This window comes from Channa argus, chromosome 8 (genome assembly GCF_033026475.1).
Source record: "Channa argus isolate prfri chromosome 8, Channa argus male v1.0, whole genome shotgun sequence".
In the NCBI taxonomy this organism is placed as follows: Eukaryota; Metazoa; Chordata; class Actinopteri; order Anabantiformes; family Channidae; genus Channa; species Channa argus.
The window spans coordinates 27,222,002-27,239,907 of record NC_090204.1 but is presented as its reverse complement, the minus strand read 5'-3'; the positions used below and the strand labels follow the sequence as shown (position 1 = coordinate 27,239,907).

Here is a 17,906-nt window from a genome sequence, read left to right as displayed (position 1 = left end):
TTCTTGATGGATACATAGTTGTCATATTGATTGATGAAATGTTAAGGTAAAGCCAAGTTCATTCTTTGAAAATGCCGCATCCGTTGCGCACCAGCTTCCTTCAGTATTCGCCCTGTGGTTAAGTTAAATAAATAGGTGTTGAGTCGATTTTAAAGCCACAGTAAGTGATCATGTGACGGAGGAGGGGATCCGGGGCGCAGGCTTAAAACCTGTGTTCCAAAGCCCCTTACTGGGACTTTAACCATCACGACGACCCTTCCCCTAAACACACTCTAAGACCAAGGCAGGCAAAATGTCCTCACGTTGTACAAATGTCTTCGCAAAAACCGTTTAGACACACGCGCGCCCGCGCGCACTCTATGTGGAAGTACAGCTCAAGCCCCACACCTGTCCTGCAGCAGGACGCACGGCACGGCGCGGCGCGGCGCGGCACGGTTCGGTACGGCGCGGCGCGGCAGCTATAGGCTCATCAGCAGCTCCTCTGTCAGCAGTGAGCTCAGACCCGCAGAATCTGCTCTGCGGTGAGCGTCTCCAATCATGAGGAGCAGCGAAGCCAGGACGGCGCCTCTATGGCCCAGGATTTAACCGAAGAAGCGGGACAGAGCTGCGCACTGAATCTCCGAGTGTGTGTGGATTATCGCAGCTCTACACCAGCACTTCGCTTTTCACACTAACGTCCATGATCGGAAGCGCGAGCACGGTCGGTAAAGGTAAGACAGCTGATGGCAAATGGGACATCCTAACACTTCAGAGTTCAGAATTAAACTTCCTACAGCCCGTCTGTTCTAATACAGTCATGGCCGCACTGAACATCATTTGAACAACATTTTAACATGTTCCATAAACTACTGAAATAATAAAGGGAACCGTTCAAGTGTTCATTTACTTTAGCTAATATTCCAATTGCCTTTAGATGTTTTTACACAGAAAACACTCAAATGAATACTGGAGAATATTTAAATGACACGTATTTACTTGACACGTGTATTATAAAAATGTATGTAGGCTACTAATATAACAATAAACCACGGATGCAATAAAATGAATGCAAAATATTTAGGCATTTTGCAGATTTTCACTCGTTGATTGTTCTCACCCATTACATTACTACATCCTCTCGTCAAAAACCAGAGCACTGACTGCTATAGACTGATGCAAGATGCAAGAAAGAAATCAATAAGATACATTCTTCTAATTGTATTCCAGCGAGCTTATCTCATTCAATGAATCTTTTATGTATTTGGGTTACAGAACAAAAAAGCAGCATATGCAAAGTACAGCATCTATTCCAAATTTAAAATGATCAGCCAACAACATTACTACTGGTGGTGTCAGTAGTGTCATGAAGGACCAGGGTCAGCATGGCCACTCTGAGCAGTCTGCAGCTGCAGTACACAGCAACATGTCATACACTGTGTGCAGAGGTGGTACAAGTACCAAAATTCACTGCTTTAATAATTAAAAGTACAAGTATTGGTCTAAAAATATTCTCCTCCAAGTACCACGTCAAAACTGTTACTCGGTAAAACTATAAAGTACATTATTTACAGTTTACTTAAAGTACAAAAGTAAAGGTACTCCACTAATAGAAAAAAGATTTCAAACAATTCTAATTATTCTAATTATGGTAAAAAAAAATGTACACTAGTTAATAAAATCTAAGAGTCAAAGGTCACTGTTGGTAAAGGTGGAGGTAATTTTATCACTTTCTGTGCTGACAGATGGTTAAACCATAATGATACATCAGCATGAATTAGTTCAGAATATTTTAAGAACCATTAGGTATTGTATTGTTGTGCCTGACTGGTGAGTAGCTTATTGCCAGGGGACATAGGAATGTCCCCACAGCCCATCTAACTTAGTTTTAGAATTAGTTCAAAGTGATTAAATAAAAATCATGTTAGATTTTAATATTACACTATATTTCACTGTATTGAAGTGGGAAACTATTTTTTAATGGGGACTAGTGTTTATTTAACGAATTCACCTCATGGGGCACGGTTTATTTGTGGACAGCCTCATTCTGCTAGCATGGACACACCATACAAGGAGGAAAACAATATGCTTTCCCACCCTTTCTTTTCTGTAATGGCAGCATGTTTCGTTTCTCATTACGTGTGCTTATTTGTGAGGGAGCATAGATAACGGCATGTGTTGAGAGAGGAAGACGGATACTGATGAAATGGAAGTTGACAATCAGCTTGGGACAACATACATACAAGGATTTGTTGGACTGAGCTGCAGCTCAGCAGTCCCTTGCTTCCCGGTCCAAGTGTCTATTTTAGGTACATCAGAGTAATGTGTTAAGGCGAAATTAACAGCTTTCTGTGTCCACAGAAAAAGGCTGTATTTGCCAGGAATGAGGAATGTTTATGAGGAAGGAATTTGACTTCAGACGCTTCGGCTGAATAAGCTTCTATTTGGACAGATGCACATACTGTAGGTTACAAATGGGACCATTGACAATTTGACTGGCAGACCAATGATAAATGTGCTACGTGTAGTATATTTAACTTTCATCTCTACATCTACATTATTTGCTAGTTTGTTTAATTGATTGACTCAGCTTTATAATTTCATAGCCTAAATACTGACACTACATCATGGTTTAGTCTTATCACTCAGGTCTCAGCTGTAGCTTTTCTTGATGCACCAAACTGCGCGCTGTATCTGTCCAGTGCCAAACAGCTGGTAAACATAGCGAAGCACAGAGGAACAAGATGGGTGATGGGAACCATGAGTTTTCAGAGACCAAGTCTGCTTTTAAGGGCTCGTACATTTTTTATGTTAGAATTGTTAGATAAACTAATTACACTATTCTGTAACACATTAATTTATGAGCCATGTGACGACTTTGCATCAAGTGTAAAGTAAAAATGGATGTAGTGAAATGTGCAGGATGTTTTTACTAACCATTATCGCAGCACTGGTCTGGTCACTGGCAAACACAAGCTGAGCATTATCATGTAGCTGAAGGTTGAGTGAATATCAGCCCATAGTTATACGTAGTTTGATTTGTCTACTCCCCACTGGCTTATTTATTATTATTAAGACGCCTCATAATCTTTTCTAACCTCAACCTTCATGTTTTTCGACCTAAGTCAAACGACACAGCATAATATCACATTGTAATGTTCTACTGAATCTGCTAGCATGTGGCACACGTACAGGCACGTACAGATCCCAGTCATTTGACAACATGTAAAGCCAGTGCAATCACAGCAAACCATGACACCGGTAACTAAACAAATGGGACAGGGTCTATATTCTTTCATAGGAAATCACATTGTTGTGCAGATTGTGCAGATGATGTCATATGAACAAACAGACCTGGAGTCAGTCTCATCCCTCTGCCCAGCTCCCCGACTCCGGCTCTGCTACAGCTTTGCTTCGCTCTCCACACTCTGAACAACGCTTTGTAATTCTCATTAGGAATTTTAGGGATTTTAGGCCCTTGGTCAACCACAAATTGCGCGGTGAAATTAGCACAAAGTTAAGCGCTGTGTAAGTACTGGCAAAATAGAAGGGCTCACTAAAAGGCAAAATGTGCAAATGATCAGCAAAGTATGGCGAGCATTGAAACAATTCCACCCTTGTGTCTGAGTCAGAGGTGCTGTGGCATTAATGCAGACAGTGATTATTTATGCATCTGGCTGCTTTTAGAGCGAGGCCTAGAACATCCAGAGAGACACGCTGTGTCAGAGGCCACCAGTGGCAAAGGTGAGCATTTGTAAATCTGTGAAACTTTTCAAGAGAGGAAAATCGTCTGCACTTATATAGCACTTTTCTACCTGCTGGTACTCAGAGCACTTTACACTGCTTCTTATTCGCACCCAAAGGGATCAGGGAGCTGCTACGCAGTTGGCCAACACTGACCAGGAGCAACTAAGTTAGGGTTCGGTGTCTTGCTCAAGGACAATTTGACGCGTGAACAGAGGAGCTGGGATCGAACCAGCAACCGGTTCCAAACAGTGTCAGTCAGGTCACTATTTTGTGGTTGGTTTTTTGTGCTTTAACAGATACTGTAATTTGGATATAATAGTTGTCTGTGGCTGGCTGGTTTGTTTACCCTGAAGGGCTGTTCAAGAGCAGACCGGACTCAGTGGCTTCATGGGTCTATGGAAGTTTTAAAAGGCCTACAGTCAATTAGTACACACGTCGGGCAGCGGTGGCTACGGTATTAGAGTGGCCCCTACCGACCATAGGGTCAGAGCCAGAGGCTTGCTCCCCATTCCTCCTGACCACATGCTGAAGTGTTCCTGGGCAAGGCACTGAATCCCCAACCCTGCAGTGCCGGTCCCAGGCCCGGTAGAAATTGGGGAGGGTTTGCATCAGGAATGGCATCCTGTGCCAAATCAACATGATCTGCTGTGGCGACCCTGAACTCACGTGATAAGCTGAAAGGACAAAAAAAATAAAACATTTATATTGATTGCATTATGGTTTAACTTAAATGCATGGTTTGAAAGACTTCTGTCCTTCTGTTAATAAAACAATGATCAATTTGTAAAATGTTTAAATATCCAAACAGACATATTGGTCATGTTGCAACTGGTTTGACTTGGGGCAAACTTAGGCCCTGATACAGAAACAGGAGTACTGGCCTTGTAAGTGCATACATTAGGCCATGACTGCACAAACTGAACTTTGTAGCATTACCCATGTCGATTTATTAATACTTGATGTGGTAAAAGAAGGTGAAATAAACACTCAACAAGAACAACATTTACTGTAACATACTCCTCGATCTATATCCCTGTTATTCCTTTCAGTACACTCAGTGCAGAGTGGCCTTCAATAAATCTCCAATGTGAGTGAAACACTAAAATAGCAGAGAGGGTTTGCAAGCTTAGCTAGTCCAGTTTTGCAATTTTGCCATAAGCCTGCATTGCAGTTAGGAGATGCCAGGGTGGATCCAGATGGAGCGAGAGTCTCCCCAAGAATTACAATAGTGACACAAAGGGCACAACAATCTCAATAAGTGTTATGAACAAGTGAGTTTTTGAAAGTGTGCAAAAGTGAGAGACAGAAAGCAGCTTCTCATTTTTGTCACAGCAGGTTGTTTTCTGTGAGTGATGTGTTGATTAAAGTGAGAAGGGAAAAGATGCTTTGCTTTGCTGCTCCTAACACCGCTGCACTGACATAACTGGATTATTTCCTCGGTGTATCCCAGAGACATAACAGACAGGTTGGATTTGTTTCCTTCTTAGTCTTATTAATCAGTAGTTTTTAGTATCAATCAATATGTAAAAATACATTTTGTGATCATGTTTTTTGGCATATTGTCCAATGTGTATAACCAACACAGCAGCCTGAGTGCATGGACCACATCCCATCAGTAAAAGCAGCGTGACATAAATACACATTCTCTATGTGTCATACTAACCATGCAGCAATAGTGACCTGCCCTGCTTTTACCATGATCTCTTATCTGTCACCGCTTATCCTATTTGGATGGCATGGAGGGGGTTGGAGCCTATCCCAGCTGCCATCAGGCAAGAGGTGGGGTTCAACCCTGGACGGGTTGCCAGTCTATCACAGAGCGACAAACAGCCATTCACACCTACAGGCAAATTAGATTCACCAATTAACCTAATATGCATGTTTTTGGACTGTGGGAGAAAACTGATGGACCCAGAGGAAACCCACACAAGCACAGGGAGAACATGCACAGAGCAGAAGGACCAACCGGGGTACGGACCCACTGTGAGGCAGCAGGGCTAACCACTCCACCCCCCTGCTGCTGGGTCTGGGTTTACCAGAAAACTTGAATCACTAATGTCACTGAGTACTATAATGAAGGTATTTTTATGAGTAGAGATTATGTTTAATTTGACATAATAAACTAGCAGCATGTGTAGGAATGTATCTAGGCATGTAGCACCTGCTCCAGCAGGGACCACACACCCTCTCAGTGATATCAGCTGGCAGCTAAAGGAATAGTAAATGCTCTGCACTTATATAGCGCTTTTCTACCTATTGGCACTCAAAGTACTTTACACTGCTTCTTATTCACCCATTCACACTCACTTTTTTCACATTCACTTTATTCACATGATGCGACTGTGGTGCAGGAAGGTAGAGCGGTTGTCCACCAATCTCACAGTTGTTGGTTCAATCCCCGGCTTGTCAAACTGTCATTGAGCAAGACACAGAGCCCCGGTGAGTGTTGGCCAGCTGAATAGCATGAGTGTGTGTGTGGTTGTGAGTGTGAATGGGTGAATAAGAAGCAGTGTGAAGGGCTTTGAGTACCAATAGGTAGAAAAGCGCTACATGCAGAAGTAGTGCAGAACATTTACCATTACATTTGCACTCCCACTCACACACCGATGGGGGAGCAACTTAAGTTGGGGTTCAGTGTCTTGCTCAAGGACACTTTGACATGTGACCGGAGGATTGAACCAACAACTGTGGAATTGGTGGATGACCGCTCTACCTACTTTGGGTAACATACATAGGGACAAGTGGAACACAGCCTGTTGGCTGTCACTCGTCCTGTGAAGACAAGCTGTGAGATAAACAGTATTTATGAATTTGAGAACTGTGAGAATTTGAAGTTGGTGTTGATCCTGTTGATTAAAGCCATGTCAGTGCTACAGGATCTCTCATGTTTTGGCTCCGTAGTGAAGCTCTGTCTCCGAGTTCTTCCAGGTGACCCCATCTTCACCTTTCTGGTTTTCCCTGTAGTCTAAGAGATTGTCATCATTCTGTCTAGTCAAGATGTTGGTGTTGTTTCACTGCATGTAGGTAAATATGTTTGTTAGCAGACAGACTTGAGTGAAATATCTAATAAATGAATATGCTGTAATGAAAGGAAAAGATCACTGTTTTATGAATTCTGATTATCATAATGATTATCCTCACATAAGAATGAGACTTCTGGGCTGGATATGAAGATGAGTATCAACAGCTTATACCGAGTAGAGTAATCCTTGAACCAGGATGGGGGCTGTTGGTGTCTACACGCTAAATATGTGAATGGCTCTTTTGGGTTTACTTTTTCACTCGTGATAGAATCTGACAGGAGCTTGTAATTCTGTGGTTATTCTTATAATATTGTAACAATATTATTGAACAACTCATTCCACCATTTAGAAGCAATCAGCATTTGGATTTGGCTTATTGATTTGCCACTTTTGTGGCAAAGTGTTGTTAATGGAAATGATTAAACCTGTCACGCGTCTCTTAAACAAAATGTGGCTGTTTAAAGTTAGTAGTAACCGAAACCAAATGGTGATGAAATGATGAAAGTTCCATTAAAAACTAGGCAAATGATTTAAGAATTCCCCTTCACTGGTGAGCATTAACAAAGCTTGGCTTCAACCAAATGTGGTGTTTAAAGTCTCAGGTGAGCATGTGTAAAAGGAAAAGTGCTGCAGCCTGACAGACGGCTTGAAGAATTTCTTCTAGCTGAATCCCGCTGACTGCCCAGTCTCTCTCGAATTTATTTGGACAGGACCGGTAGTCATGGTGTTGCCCTTAGTTGTCTGCATGAAAAATGACAGAAATAGTTGTGTATAAATAAAAAGGGAGAGTGGTTCACTCTGTGCCTCAGTTACACCTCTGCACACCTGACAAAGAAACCTCTGAAAACCATGAGGTTATTTGACAAAGAGAGATCGTTGTATGACGAACTTTATTGAATTCCAACTCAGCCGATAGAGTAATTCTACAGTACACGTTTACAAATTGTAGTTTCGCAAAGACGTTCACAAACCAATTCCACGGAACAAGGTATAAAACCAGGTGCCTCCACAGCTCCACACAAAACCTTTCACTTCTACCTTGTTGTGGTCCCCACTACCTTCTCTCTATCAGCTCTAACAGCTGACCTTAAATCTCGAATAGCTGTAACTTGTAGCTCTTGTAGCTGAGTCTGTTCTAAGAGCTAAACTACCTCTCTTGTAACAAACCTTTCATAACATTGTTTCTAAGACAACTAGCAAACTTCAAAGGCAGTTATCAATGACATCATCAGTACGCTTATACATACACTATATTGCCAAAAGTATTTGCTCACCCATCTAAATAAATTAATTCAGGTGCACAAAGCAGGGTCCATAAAGACATGGATGAGTGAGTTTGGTGTGGAAGAACTTGACTGGCCTGCACAGAGTCCTGACCTCAACCTGATAGAACACCTGTGTATTATGTATTTCATAAACACACTTCCCAGAAGAGTTGAAGCTGTTATAGCTGCAAAGGGCCGACGTCATATTAAACCCTATGGATAAAGAATGGGATGTCACTAAAGTTCATATGGGTCTAAAGGCAGGTGAGCTAATACTTTTGGCAATATAGTGTAAGTTTCTTAATCTAACTAACCTCACAATATGCATCATAAACAAAAACAGAGGAAACCCTGGTTGGCTCATGCAATGCTCGTTGAGATTTAGGTGTATCTCTACCACCCCCGAGTAAAAACTTTTCCCTATGCAAACCCTCTGGCATTACTATCTTTACAGAAGCAAGGTCATATTTTCTTCCCACTTTTTCTAATCAGTCAAATTTTAGTCCATAAAGATTTTGAGTTGACGAATATTTCCATATTTGCATTGCCCCCTTTATTTTATTATTTACAGGAACAGTAAATCATCACTGTGTCATTTATAGTTTAGGTAGAAAGTTTCTGAAAAATTGTTGTTTCTTTTTATTTATGTTTTCACACTAATACGGCCTCCATCTGGTGATGTCACAACACTTCCAGTATTTTTGCCTGAATTCTTCACATTGCATTTCTCACTGAGATGTATACACTGCACATACTTTTGAGGGCGAAATGAACACTGATTTACAGTGTGTGGAGTAGAAGAGGTCTGGCTTTACTGCATTCTCTGAGTTATGAATTTGTTTTTACTCACAGTAGTTTAGATGTTAAAGTGGTTGTACAGGACGATAACCCACTGAATTGATCATTTATATCTTGTGTGGTTTTCATTGTAGCTGTGTAGTAGTAATCTGCCCATGAGAAACATTTTTGTAATCAAAAGTCTGATATTTCTCAATACAAATTCATGTTGCTTTTTCACAGTCTTATCAAAATTCGTATCAAATATTGCTGTTGTTATTTACGTATAGTGTACAATAATTAGTTTATAGTTTGCTTTTATTATGAACTAACTATCATTATGAACCCCACTGGCAAAAAGTGGGAACTCTTTCCAAAATAATATAAAAACTAATGTACCCTTGTTTATCTGAAAAAATATATTTTCAGCATTCATTATGAAAGTATCCACCAAGGGCTTATTCAGTCAAAGCAAAGTTTCAAAGATTTCTGGTCTCTCTCAATCTACAGTTCAGTACTGTGAAAAGGAGTCCAGGGAAAAAAAATAAAGCCACCGTTGGATGGCTGTGCCCTCGGGTGGCATTGCACAGGAAACCCTCATGCTACGGCAATAAATAGTGTACAGTTACTGGAATACTTTGGAAAACAATTATTGCTCAACACAATTCACTGCTGCATCCACAGATTTAACCTGAAACTCTGTTACAGGGGCTTTGGCCCAGTTGTAGAACTGTCATCCATGAACCACAGGGTTGGTAGTTAGACTATCAGGTTTTTTCCTGGCTACATGGCAAGTTGTTCTTTTGCAAGTAATTGAAGCCAAAGTATTGCACCCAGTTGATTAACAGTCTGCAATACTGTAATGTACTGTATATATAGGTGATACATTACAGTACCTATGTTGCCACACAAGGAGAAATTAATCCTGTGTTCTCTGGCTGATCTCTGCCTGAGATCAGATCAGATGGACTGAAAAATGAACACATGTTCCTTAGGTCAGACAAGTTCATGTTTCAGCTTGTTTTTATAATTATAGATGCAATTAATTATAGATCCGTGTCATAACGAAACGTCCATCAAGAGTGTTAGCACTGTGGTGCAAAAGCCAGCTTCTCTTAAGTCATGGTGCTGGGAAGCTACCATCAGCTTTGCTGTGCTGCAGTCAAAATTTGCCTCCTATTGACAATTTATGGAGCATCACGGAGAGAAGGTTTACGAAGAAGCAGATTGTTGAGCAGCTGAACACTTGTATGCAGCAAGAATGGATAAATATTCCGCTGCTTGAATGGAAACAAAACTCGATCTCTCCAAGAAAGAAGTACAGTGCAACATCAGCATCAACTTAGGATTTTTAGTGGATATCCCACAAAGTCCACCAGATATCTGACATATACTTTTGACGACCAACTGAGTTATACTGACCACATGTCCTTCTTTCTCTCAGGCCATTATTTCACTACACGTGGGCGAATGTGGCACAGGAGGTGGAGCGGCCTGAACAATCCTCACCAATGACTGATTAGTCACATGCATTGCAAAAATAACTAATTTAAAAAGCTTAAAGAACATGTAACCCTGTAATGATAACATTTGTTTAAACATAGATGGAAAGGTTAACTAATCCTTTCTCTGTAGTAAATATAACTGACATTATGTAATCAGCTAAAAAAGGACACACGTCACTGGTGTCTGGTGGTTTCTACTAGTTGTCAACCAATACAGGTTTTTAATGACTGATGCCAATGCAGATTTTGGGAGAGCAGGGAGGCTGATAGATTTATTTTTAAAGTAATCCAGTCTAGTAAACCCTCACTTCATGAAGGTTACAATCTTTTGTTTTTGTGGAAAGGCTCTAGTGTTTGATGCTCTTGAGTTTTGTTGTGTTCCACAAAAATGTATAACAATTTATATATGATCAGTGAAGCTAGTCTAAGTATAACATAGTACAGTGTAACAACAGCATCCTCCACAATGATCTACCAGCAGCTGAATTAACTCCTCTAAAGCAGTTTCGAATAAAATTGACCTTCATCCCCATTATGAAGTGATGATTAATTGTAGGATTGTTGGATTAGACTGCTTTAGGTGTAGCTGCAGGTGTAGTGACAATGTATTAATTTCTGCAACATAAAAAGGTTAAATGTTCTGCACTTATATAGCGATTTTCTACCTATACCTATACAGTCCTAAGCTAATCGTAGTCTCACCTCACCTGAGCTCCCTCTGTCCCTCCTCCTCTCTGCTTTGTCCATGAGGAGCAGCTGAGCTCTGCCCTCGGTCACAAAGAGCAGACAGAGGGGAGACACTGCAGCATGGATACAACTACATCTTCTGGGCGACCGAAATCTTACGGCGTTTTTCACGTGTCACCAGGTTAATTCACTGATGCCGATGTATTCACAGTCACATATGCAATAAGTGAAAAGCTGGCAGCGTGGGCTGAAGATGTCTCTGCAGACATTTTTTACTAATTGGGAGGCTTGAGGGCAGAAAATGCTGACAGATAAAAAAGAGAGGCCATATTAATCTGCTGACTGATCGTTCAGCTGACTACAAGTCTCTACACCACATAGCAACAGATCCCTGGCCAAGCTCTTCAGCTCAGTGACCCCACAGTGGTGCAATGAACTACTAAACTCTCTCACACTGTCCTATGCAATAAAAAAAAGAAAACTTTCTATCTGCCCTTTCCTTTAGATCTATATTAGATGTATATTATACATCTGTTATACAAATAGAGGATGTGACAATTCCTTTGCTGGCATAGCATTTTCTATATTACAGGAAAAACATGGACCCTCCCCGTCTAGTCTAGTAGCTGCAGGTAGGCTCAACATTGGTGTGTCAGTGTAGGACATAGTTTACGGTACACAAAGTCAGTGTTGTGTAATCTGAACTCCATCTCCTCTCTATGTCTCTCCATCTATGTCTGCTCAAGGAATAACATTGAACCTGAGCAACTTTATCAACATGGAGCTGTTAGAAAGGAAATATTAAAAGCACAGCATAAACATTTGCTGTCTTGTTTTGCTTTTTACATCCTGGTGGACCTTTAACTGATTTACGGCCCTAATCTTTGTGTCTGTCGTGTTAGACGGTTGTGATTACAGAACGGAAACTTGGCATGTCTTTCTTAATTCTAAGATGTATTGGCTGTAATTTCTTTTTAAATAAGAGGTACAGAGTGAACTTGAAAGCATCTGTGTTATTTTATCATGCTGTAATCCATATTCATTATTTTTGGATTGGATCCCAGACCCTTTCAAGGATGTTGCAGCTCCTTTCAATTTTATTAGACCTGTTTTTGGTTCCATTAAATTTAAGTAATTTGGCTGACAATATTTCTTCAAAGTAACATACTAGTGAGGAGCGTACAGACGCACCAGGGGCAGCTTTGGGTTCAGTGTCTTACTCAAGGACACTTGAAGAGAGTGAAAGAGCCAGGGATCCAACTGCTGACCCTGGAATTGTGAATAATCTGCTCCACCTACCAAAGGTGTAAAGGAGCTTTTCACCAAGTGAGGCCTTTTTCTGGATGTAACAAGTTTCACAAAACAGGAAACAAATTAATCACTATACCAAAACCAAAAACTAGACAGGTCTTACAGGTCTTACAGGTTTCAACTGTGAATTTACTGATCTGAATGTGAAGCAGAGTGGCTGGATTTCTTTCTCTATTGTTTGGACTCTCTGTAATTCATTTCTTTATTTGAATTTGAGAATGCAGCTGTGGAAGTTGTTAAATGTGCCATCTCATAGATACAAACAAGGCTTTGCTCCAAAACTGCAGAGACCTTACTGCTGCCAGGGCTGTGCACAGATCTACTAAGAAAATATTTAAAAAAGTAACACACTGCAGATTTAATGAAATGGGTCTTGCTAAAACATTCTCTTTAACCTTAAATATAAACAACAGACAGTATTTGTACGGGATGATTCTCTGGAATGTGTCTGGGGGAACTGAATTTTCTCTCAGTGGCCGTGGTGCTGAGGTAAACAGCATGAATCAGCAAAGAAATTCTCGATCAAGAAAGATTTACCAGAAGAAAATGTAGCCAACATTGTTGTTAAAGTGACAGAAGGGTAGAACTCATGACAGTGTTTTTCTTCTTTTCTCTATCATTCTTATTATTTTCAGATGGAAAAACATGGTGGAGGCAGGAAGTGTCAGCCACCCAACATCACCTGAAGAACTGGAAGGTGAGCTAGTTCCCATACATTTAGGTATTTCATAGCAAAGCAATCTGTTTCATTGTCATCTGACCAGAGAAGGTTCTTAATTCATAACCTTTCCAGTCCACTACAGTTTACGGTCTCAGGCAACTATAAACTGCCAACATAAACGGAGTCATTTTACTACATCTAATACGTTTCAATCTGTTAAGAATAAAAAAGTCAAAACATGAGGAAAAGTTCTTTTAGGTTTAGGTTACAAGTGTGTGCTATTTTTGCATGTGGAACAGGCTGCTGGGCATTAAAACGTTTCCTGTGTCAGTCCGAAACAAAAAGGCTTTGCAGTACGGCCCTCATTTGATGGAAACAATGCACATCAAAGTTCCCGTCAGGCTCATGAAAAATCAGCAGACCTTAAACCAAATTGAATCGGAATTTATTAAATTACATCCTTTTAAAGAAAAATTTCACTCCTATTTTCTCTCTGATAGCCACTTGACTTTGATGGCATAAGAACAGGATCATTGTGCGTCGGTTTGCGTTTTCTTCACAAGAGGTCACTTGAAAGGTTGTGGCTAATAATGGTAAAAAGCGACAAAATACAGTAGTTCACAGTCTGTTAAATGTATTTGGAGAAAATTTCGAGGAAAGTGCTGTTGGATGTTTGAAGGCTGTATCATTACCAACTATCAACAGGTGATGAGGGATATGTGGAGAGAAGTACTGTATATGGTCTCTGACCTCTAGTTGTTTTACCCTCAACTTTGTAAAATCAAATGTTAGTGTATGTCAGGTGAGTGTAGATTTAGAGGCTGGGATACTACTCATGCATTTGGATAGTTATTATTTTCTCCTATTTTGGTTTTTCTTTTTTGTAGTCTACTTCATACATGTGTCATTTGTCATACCTAGTAAAATCTTCCTAAAATAGGACCCAACTATATGTTTGTAACCACGGCTAAAAAGCCAGTAGGCCATGTGCCACCACCACAGCACGAAAGAACAGACAGAAGTAACATTAGTCGAAAAACACTGGAACTGATGGATTTAGAATCGTTCTAGCCATGTGCAACAACTGAGGATTCAAGAGTCGCAGTTGGACATTAAAGTGCATTTTAAAGTTGAAATGATGGCTGTAAGCTGTGGCTCTGCTTGCTGACAGCGGGGAAAGTTTTAACGACATAAACACATAAAAATTACATAAAATCTAGAAATATGCTTCGGCCCATGTTTATGTCGGTGATCCATAAATCAACATGTGAGCAGTGTGGGTATATAGTTTGATTAAAATAGCAGCATATTGTTTACATGACACACACATCTCAAAAACATGGATGAATCTGTCCAGTCTAGTAAATGGTAAATGTTCTGCACTTAAAAAGCACTTTTCTACCTATTGGCACTCAAAGCACTTTACACTGCTTCTTATTCACCCATTCACACTTACAATCACACACACACACACACACACACACACACATACCGATGGGGGAGCTGCTATGCAGCTGGCCAACACTCACCGGGAGAAACTAAGTTTGGGTTCAGTGTCTTGCTCAAGGACACTTCATCATGTGATCGAAAGAGCCAGGGACCGAACCAACAAGCATTGCCAAAGCTGGGCAGCCTTCAACTCAGTACTGAACTCAGCATGAATAAGTCCTGTGTAGACACACACAGCACCCGAGCTGCTGTTGGTGCTCTGCTAACATGCTGCTCATGCTACACCTTCAGTGTAGACGTGGTGTTAACAGTTGGATTTGCTCGCAGATTGTTGGGTTATAATGTATGTTACGCCCTCAGTCACAATGCTCGATCTGGGACCTATGTTCCTGCCCGACACTGCAACAAAACTAATCTCAAGAGTGGAGGTAAACTTTAACCTTACCTGTGTGGTGGGACGGTGTCGTGTATCAGTTAAATAATTAAAGTGCTACGGGCGATGGCTGCAGGTATCCCACAAGGAGGCATCCCCGTGGAGACAGAGCCGTTACAGACTCAAAGCCAGACACAGGAAACCCAGACTCAGTGTCCATGTCAAAGAGCTAATGGAACGGGATGGATCAGTTTACCCATGACAGCTTTCAGTTTCCACAATGTATGGAACACTGTATATGTTTACATTCAATTCCAACACCAGAAATAAAGTGCTAGTGGCTCTAGCGATGGTAAATCTGGTACCAATTTAGACCAGACTCAAGTATCTGAATGATACTGTTTCAGAGTAAACTTTCTTTAAAATTCTAAGAAAGATTACTTAACAATAAAGTAGGTTCACCCAAAGCTCTTTACACTGCTGCTCATTCACCCATTCACACTCACAGCTGCTATGCAGCTGGCCAACACTCACCAGAAGCAACTGGGTTTCAGTGTCTTGCTCAAGAACACGTCAGCATGTGACAGGAGGAGCCGGGGATTAAACCAACAACCCTGGGATTGGTTGACGACTGTTCTACCTCCTGAGCCACAACCACAGTTGCCTCATCTGCTGTTGTTTTTTCTTTAAAACATAAGTTACTCAGCTACTGCAGTTTGTTTATTCAACTAATTTGAAATTAAAAGACCTCAGAAAATGCAGGTCTTACCAACCTGCCCAATGTTTAGTTGCTCCTTTCTTTTCTCTCACCAACCGGTCAAGGCAGATATTTAAATGTGCTGCAGTGGGTGTGGTCCAGGTGAAAACATAGACCACACCCACTATTTAAATTGGTTTTATTCAAAGATGTTGTTAAAGCCAACAATGTCCTTTGTATTGTACACTGCAGCTGGTTAAGTAATAAACTCAGCACTAGAGTAATAATTACTAAAATTCTTAAAGTAGTGTAATACTGGCCCAGATAGTAAAGTAGCTTAGTTATTTCTATTAAGGTTTATAGTCTGCTAAAAGTGGTTAGATGTAGGTGTTTAAATATTATAAATACTTATGGCAGCTATTAATAAGTCACAATAAGTCACAACAAATGTACTTAAATGCTCTCGATGGGTTAAGAGCTTTTCTGGAATCCAGGGGAGCTCAGCTCTCTGGGCTTCGCTGGGACCTTTTTATTTTAGGCTTCTACTTCACTACAGTCCAACACATTAAGTTCAAAGGTTTAGTTGTATGTTACTGGATCTTTGGCAGCATCTGTCCTCTAAATATTATTAGAAAGAAGTTGCATAATGTAGATTTAAGAATGTCTTATATAACACCAAGTCTACATAAAAACACACATACCCACACATAAAGCAGCCCACTACCCTTGATAGAGTGTACCAGAGTATTGGTGCCATGATGGAGAATGCTTTTACCCGCTTTGGTTTTTAAGTTGGAACAGACAACAATCCACTGTCTGATGAAGTTTATATGGGATTAAAACCATGCAGAGCTTTATAAGTAATCAATAAAATCTTAAAATTAATCCTAAAATGAACAGGGAGCCAAATAAGGAGTGAGGGGGAGTGGGATGACATAAAATTGTCAATGGAAACACAAGATTTCCTATTTGACGAATATGACACAAACCAGTTTAACGCTCCGCCCAATATGCCCACCCAGTGCCTCAGTCTATCCAGCAGAATGTTATGGTCAGCTGTGCCAAATGCAGCACTTAAATCCAACAGCACTGGAACAGAGCATAAGCCAGAGTCAGCATTCATTTGATAAGCGAATGGTTAATTATTGTTTTTTTGCGACCTTGTGTATCCAAACTGCAAGTGAAACGCTGAGTCTTCCGGGTTCTCTTACCAATAAGCCTGCTGACCAAACTAACTATGTGTTCCTTGATATTACTAGATGATACTGTGGGTGGTGGCATCATTGCTGACACTGGTGGAAGATGTGTTTTCTAAGGAGGACAGTAAAGAAGCTCGGTTGGACCTCCAGCACGTCCTGAAACAACCCTCCTGGTCTCCTGCAGAGAATCAGGAAGAGGACAGCAGTGTCTACACAGCCTTGCATGAAGCCTTTGGTAAGCATTTCATTTTCTTATTTCATCAGCAATGTATCAGCCTGGCTTCAGTGCTGCAAAGACACAGACACTTCACAGACAATCGGGAAATAGCCCATCAGTGGTAACACATTAATTCTTAATGAAATAGTAGCTGGCCTTTTATTGGGAAATGAAACAACCTGGCTACAAACTGGTGCTTTTCCAATAACTGTTGTTAAATGGTAAATGGTCTGCACTTATATAGCGCTTTTCTACCTATTGGCACTCAAAGCGCTTTACACTGCTTCTTATTCACCCATTCACACTCACAATCACACACACACTCATACACTGGTGGGGGAGCTGCTATGCAGCTGGCCAACACTCACCAGGAGCAACTAAGTTGGGGTTCAGTGTCTTTCTCAAGGACACTTCGACATGTGACCAGAGGAGCCGGGGATTGAACCAACAACTGTGAGATTGGTGGACAACTGCTCTACCTTCCTGCGCCACAGTCGTTGTGAATTGGTTCACAGACCTGTATCGTGGAGTTACTTTAAAAGCCTACAAGTATGTTTTAATATAAACTAATTAAATGATGTCACAGTTTCTCAGTTACAAATGATGATTTATATGAGTGTTTTTGTTCTGTCCCTATAGTTTTGGTTTGGTTATAGGTCCAAAACTGTTTGATAAAGGAGGGAATAATTTGAGTTTTCATGTATCTGTATTCTGTTTAAGTAGATTTAATTTTGGCTACTTTGACTTTTACTCCACTACATCTAAGAGCAAATATCTATACTTTTTACTCCAGAACATTTGTAATAAAAGTTGCGTTACATGTTAAAATCACAATATATTACTTTACACATAATATACCACTTTTTCCTTTTTTTTTAATGAAAATGAATCGAGACAAGTATCAGACTTAGTGTCAGTTCCTCCTTCCATGGTCTTATTAGAAATAGTTGACATATTAGCAGTCCTCAAAGTCAGTAATTAGTCATTTTTTAAATTTTGTAGTAATTTTACTCTTTGGT

General features: G+C 40.5%; 1 protein-coding gene across 1 annotated transcript in view; it reads left to right on the top strand.

The window, feature by feature from the left end:
* Window positions 1–253: 253 nt before the first annotated feature.
* Window positions 254–17,906, top strand: part of LOC137132182 (neurturin) — a 31,864-nt gene continuing 14,211 nt past the window's right edge. The window contains exons 1-3 of the mRNA XM_067514397.1: window positions 254–710; window positions 12,927–12,988; window positions 16,731–16,905. Of these exons, the coding sequence (XP_067370498.1) occupies window positions 680–710; window positions 12,927–12,988; window positions 16,731–16,905 (268 nt within the window). The 5' untranslated portion in view covers window positions 254–679. The remainder of the gene's footprint in view (window positions 711–12,926; window positions 12,989–16,730; window positions 16,906–17,906) is intronic.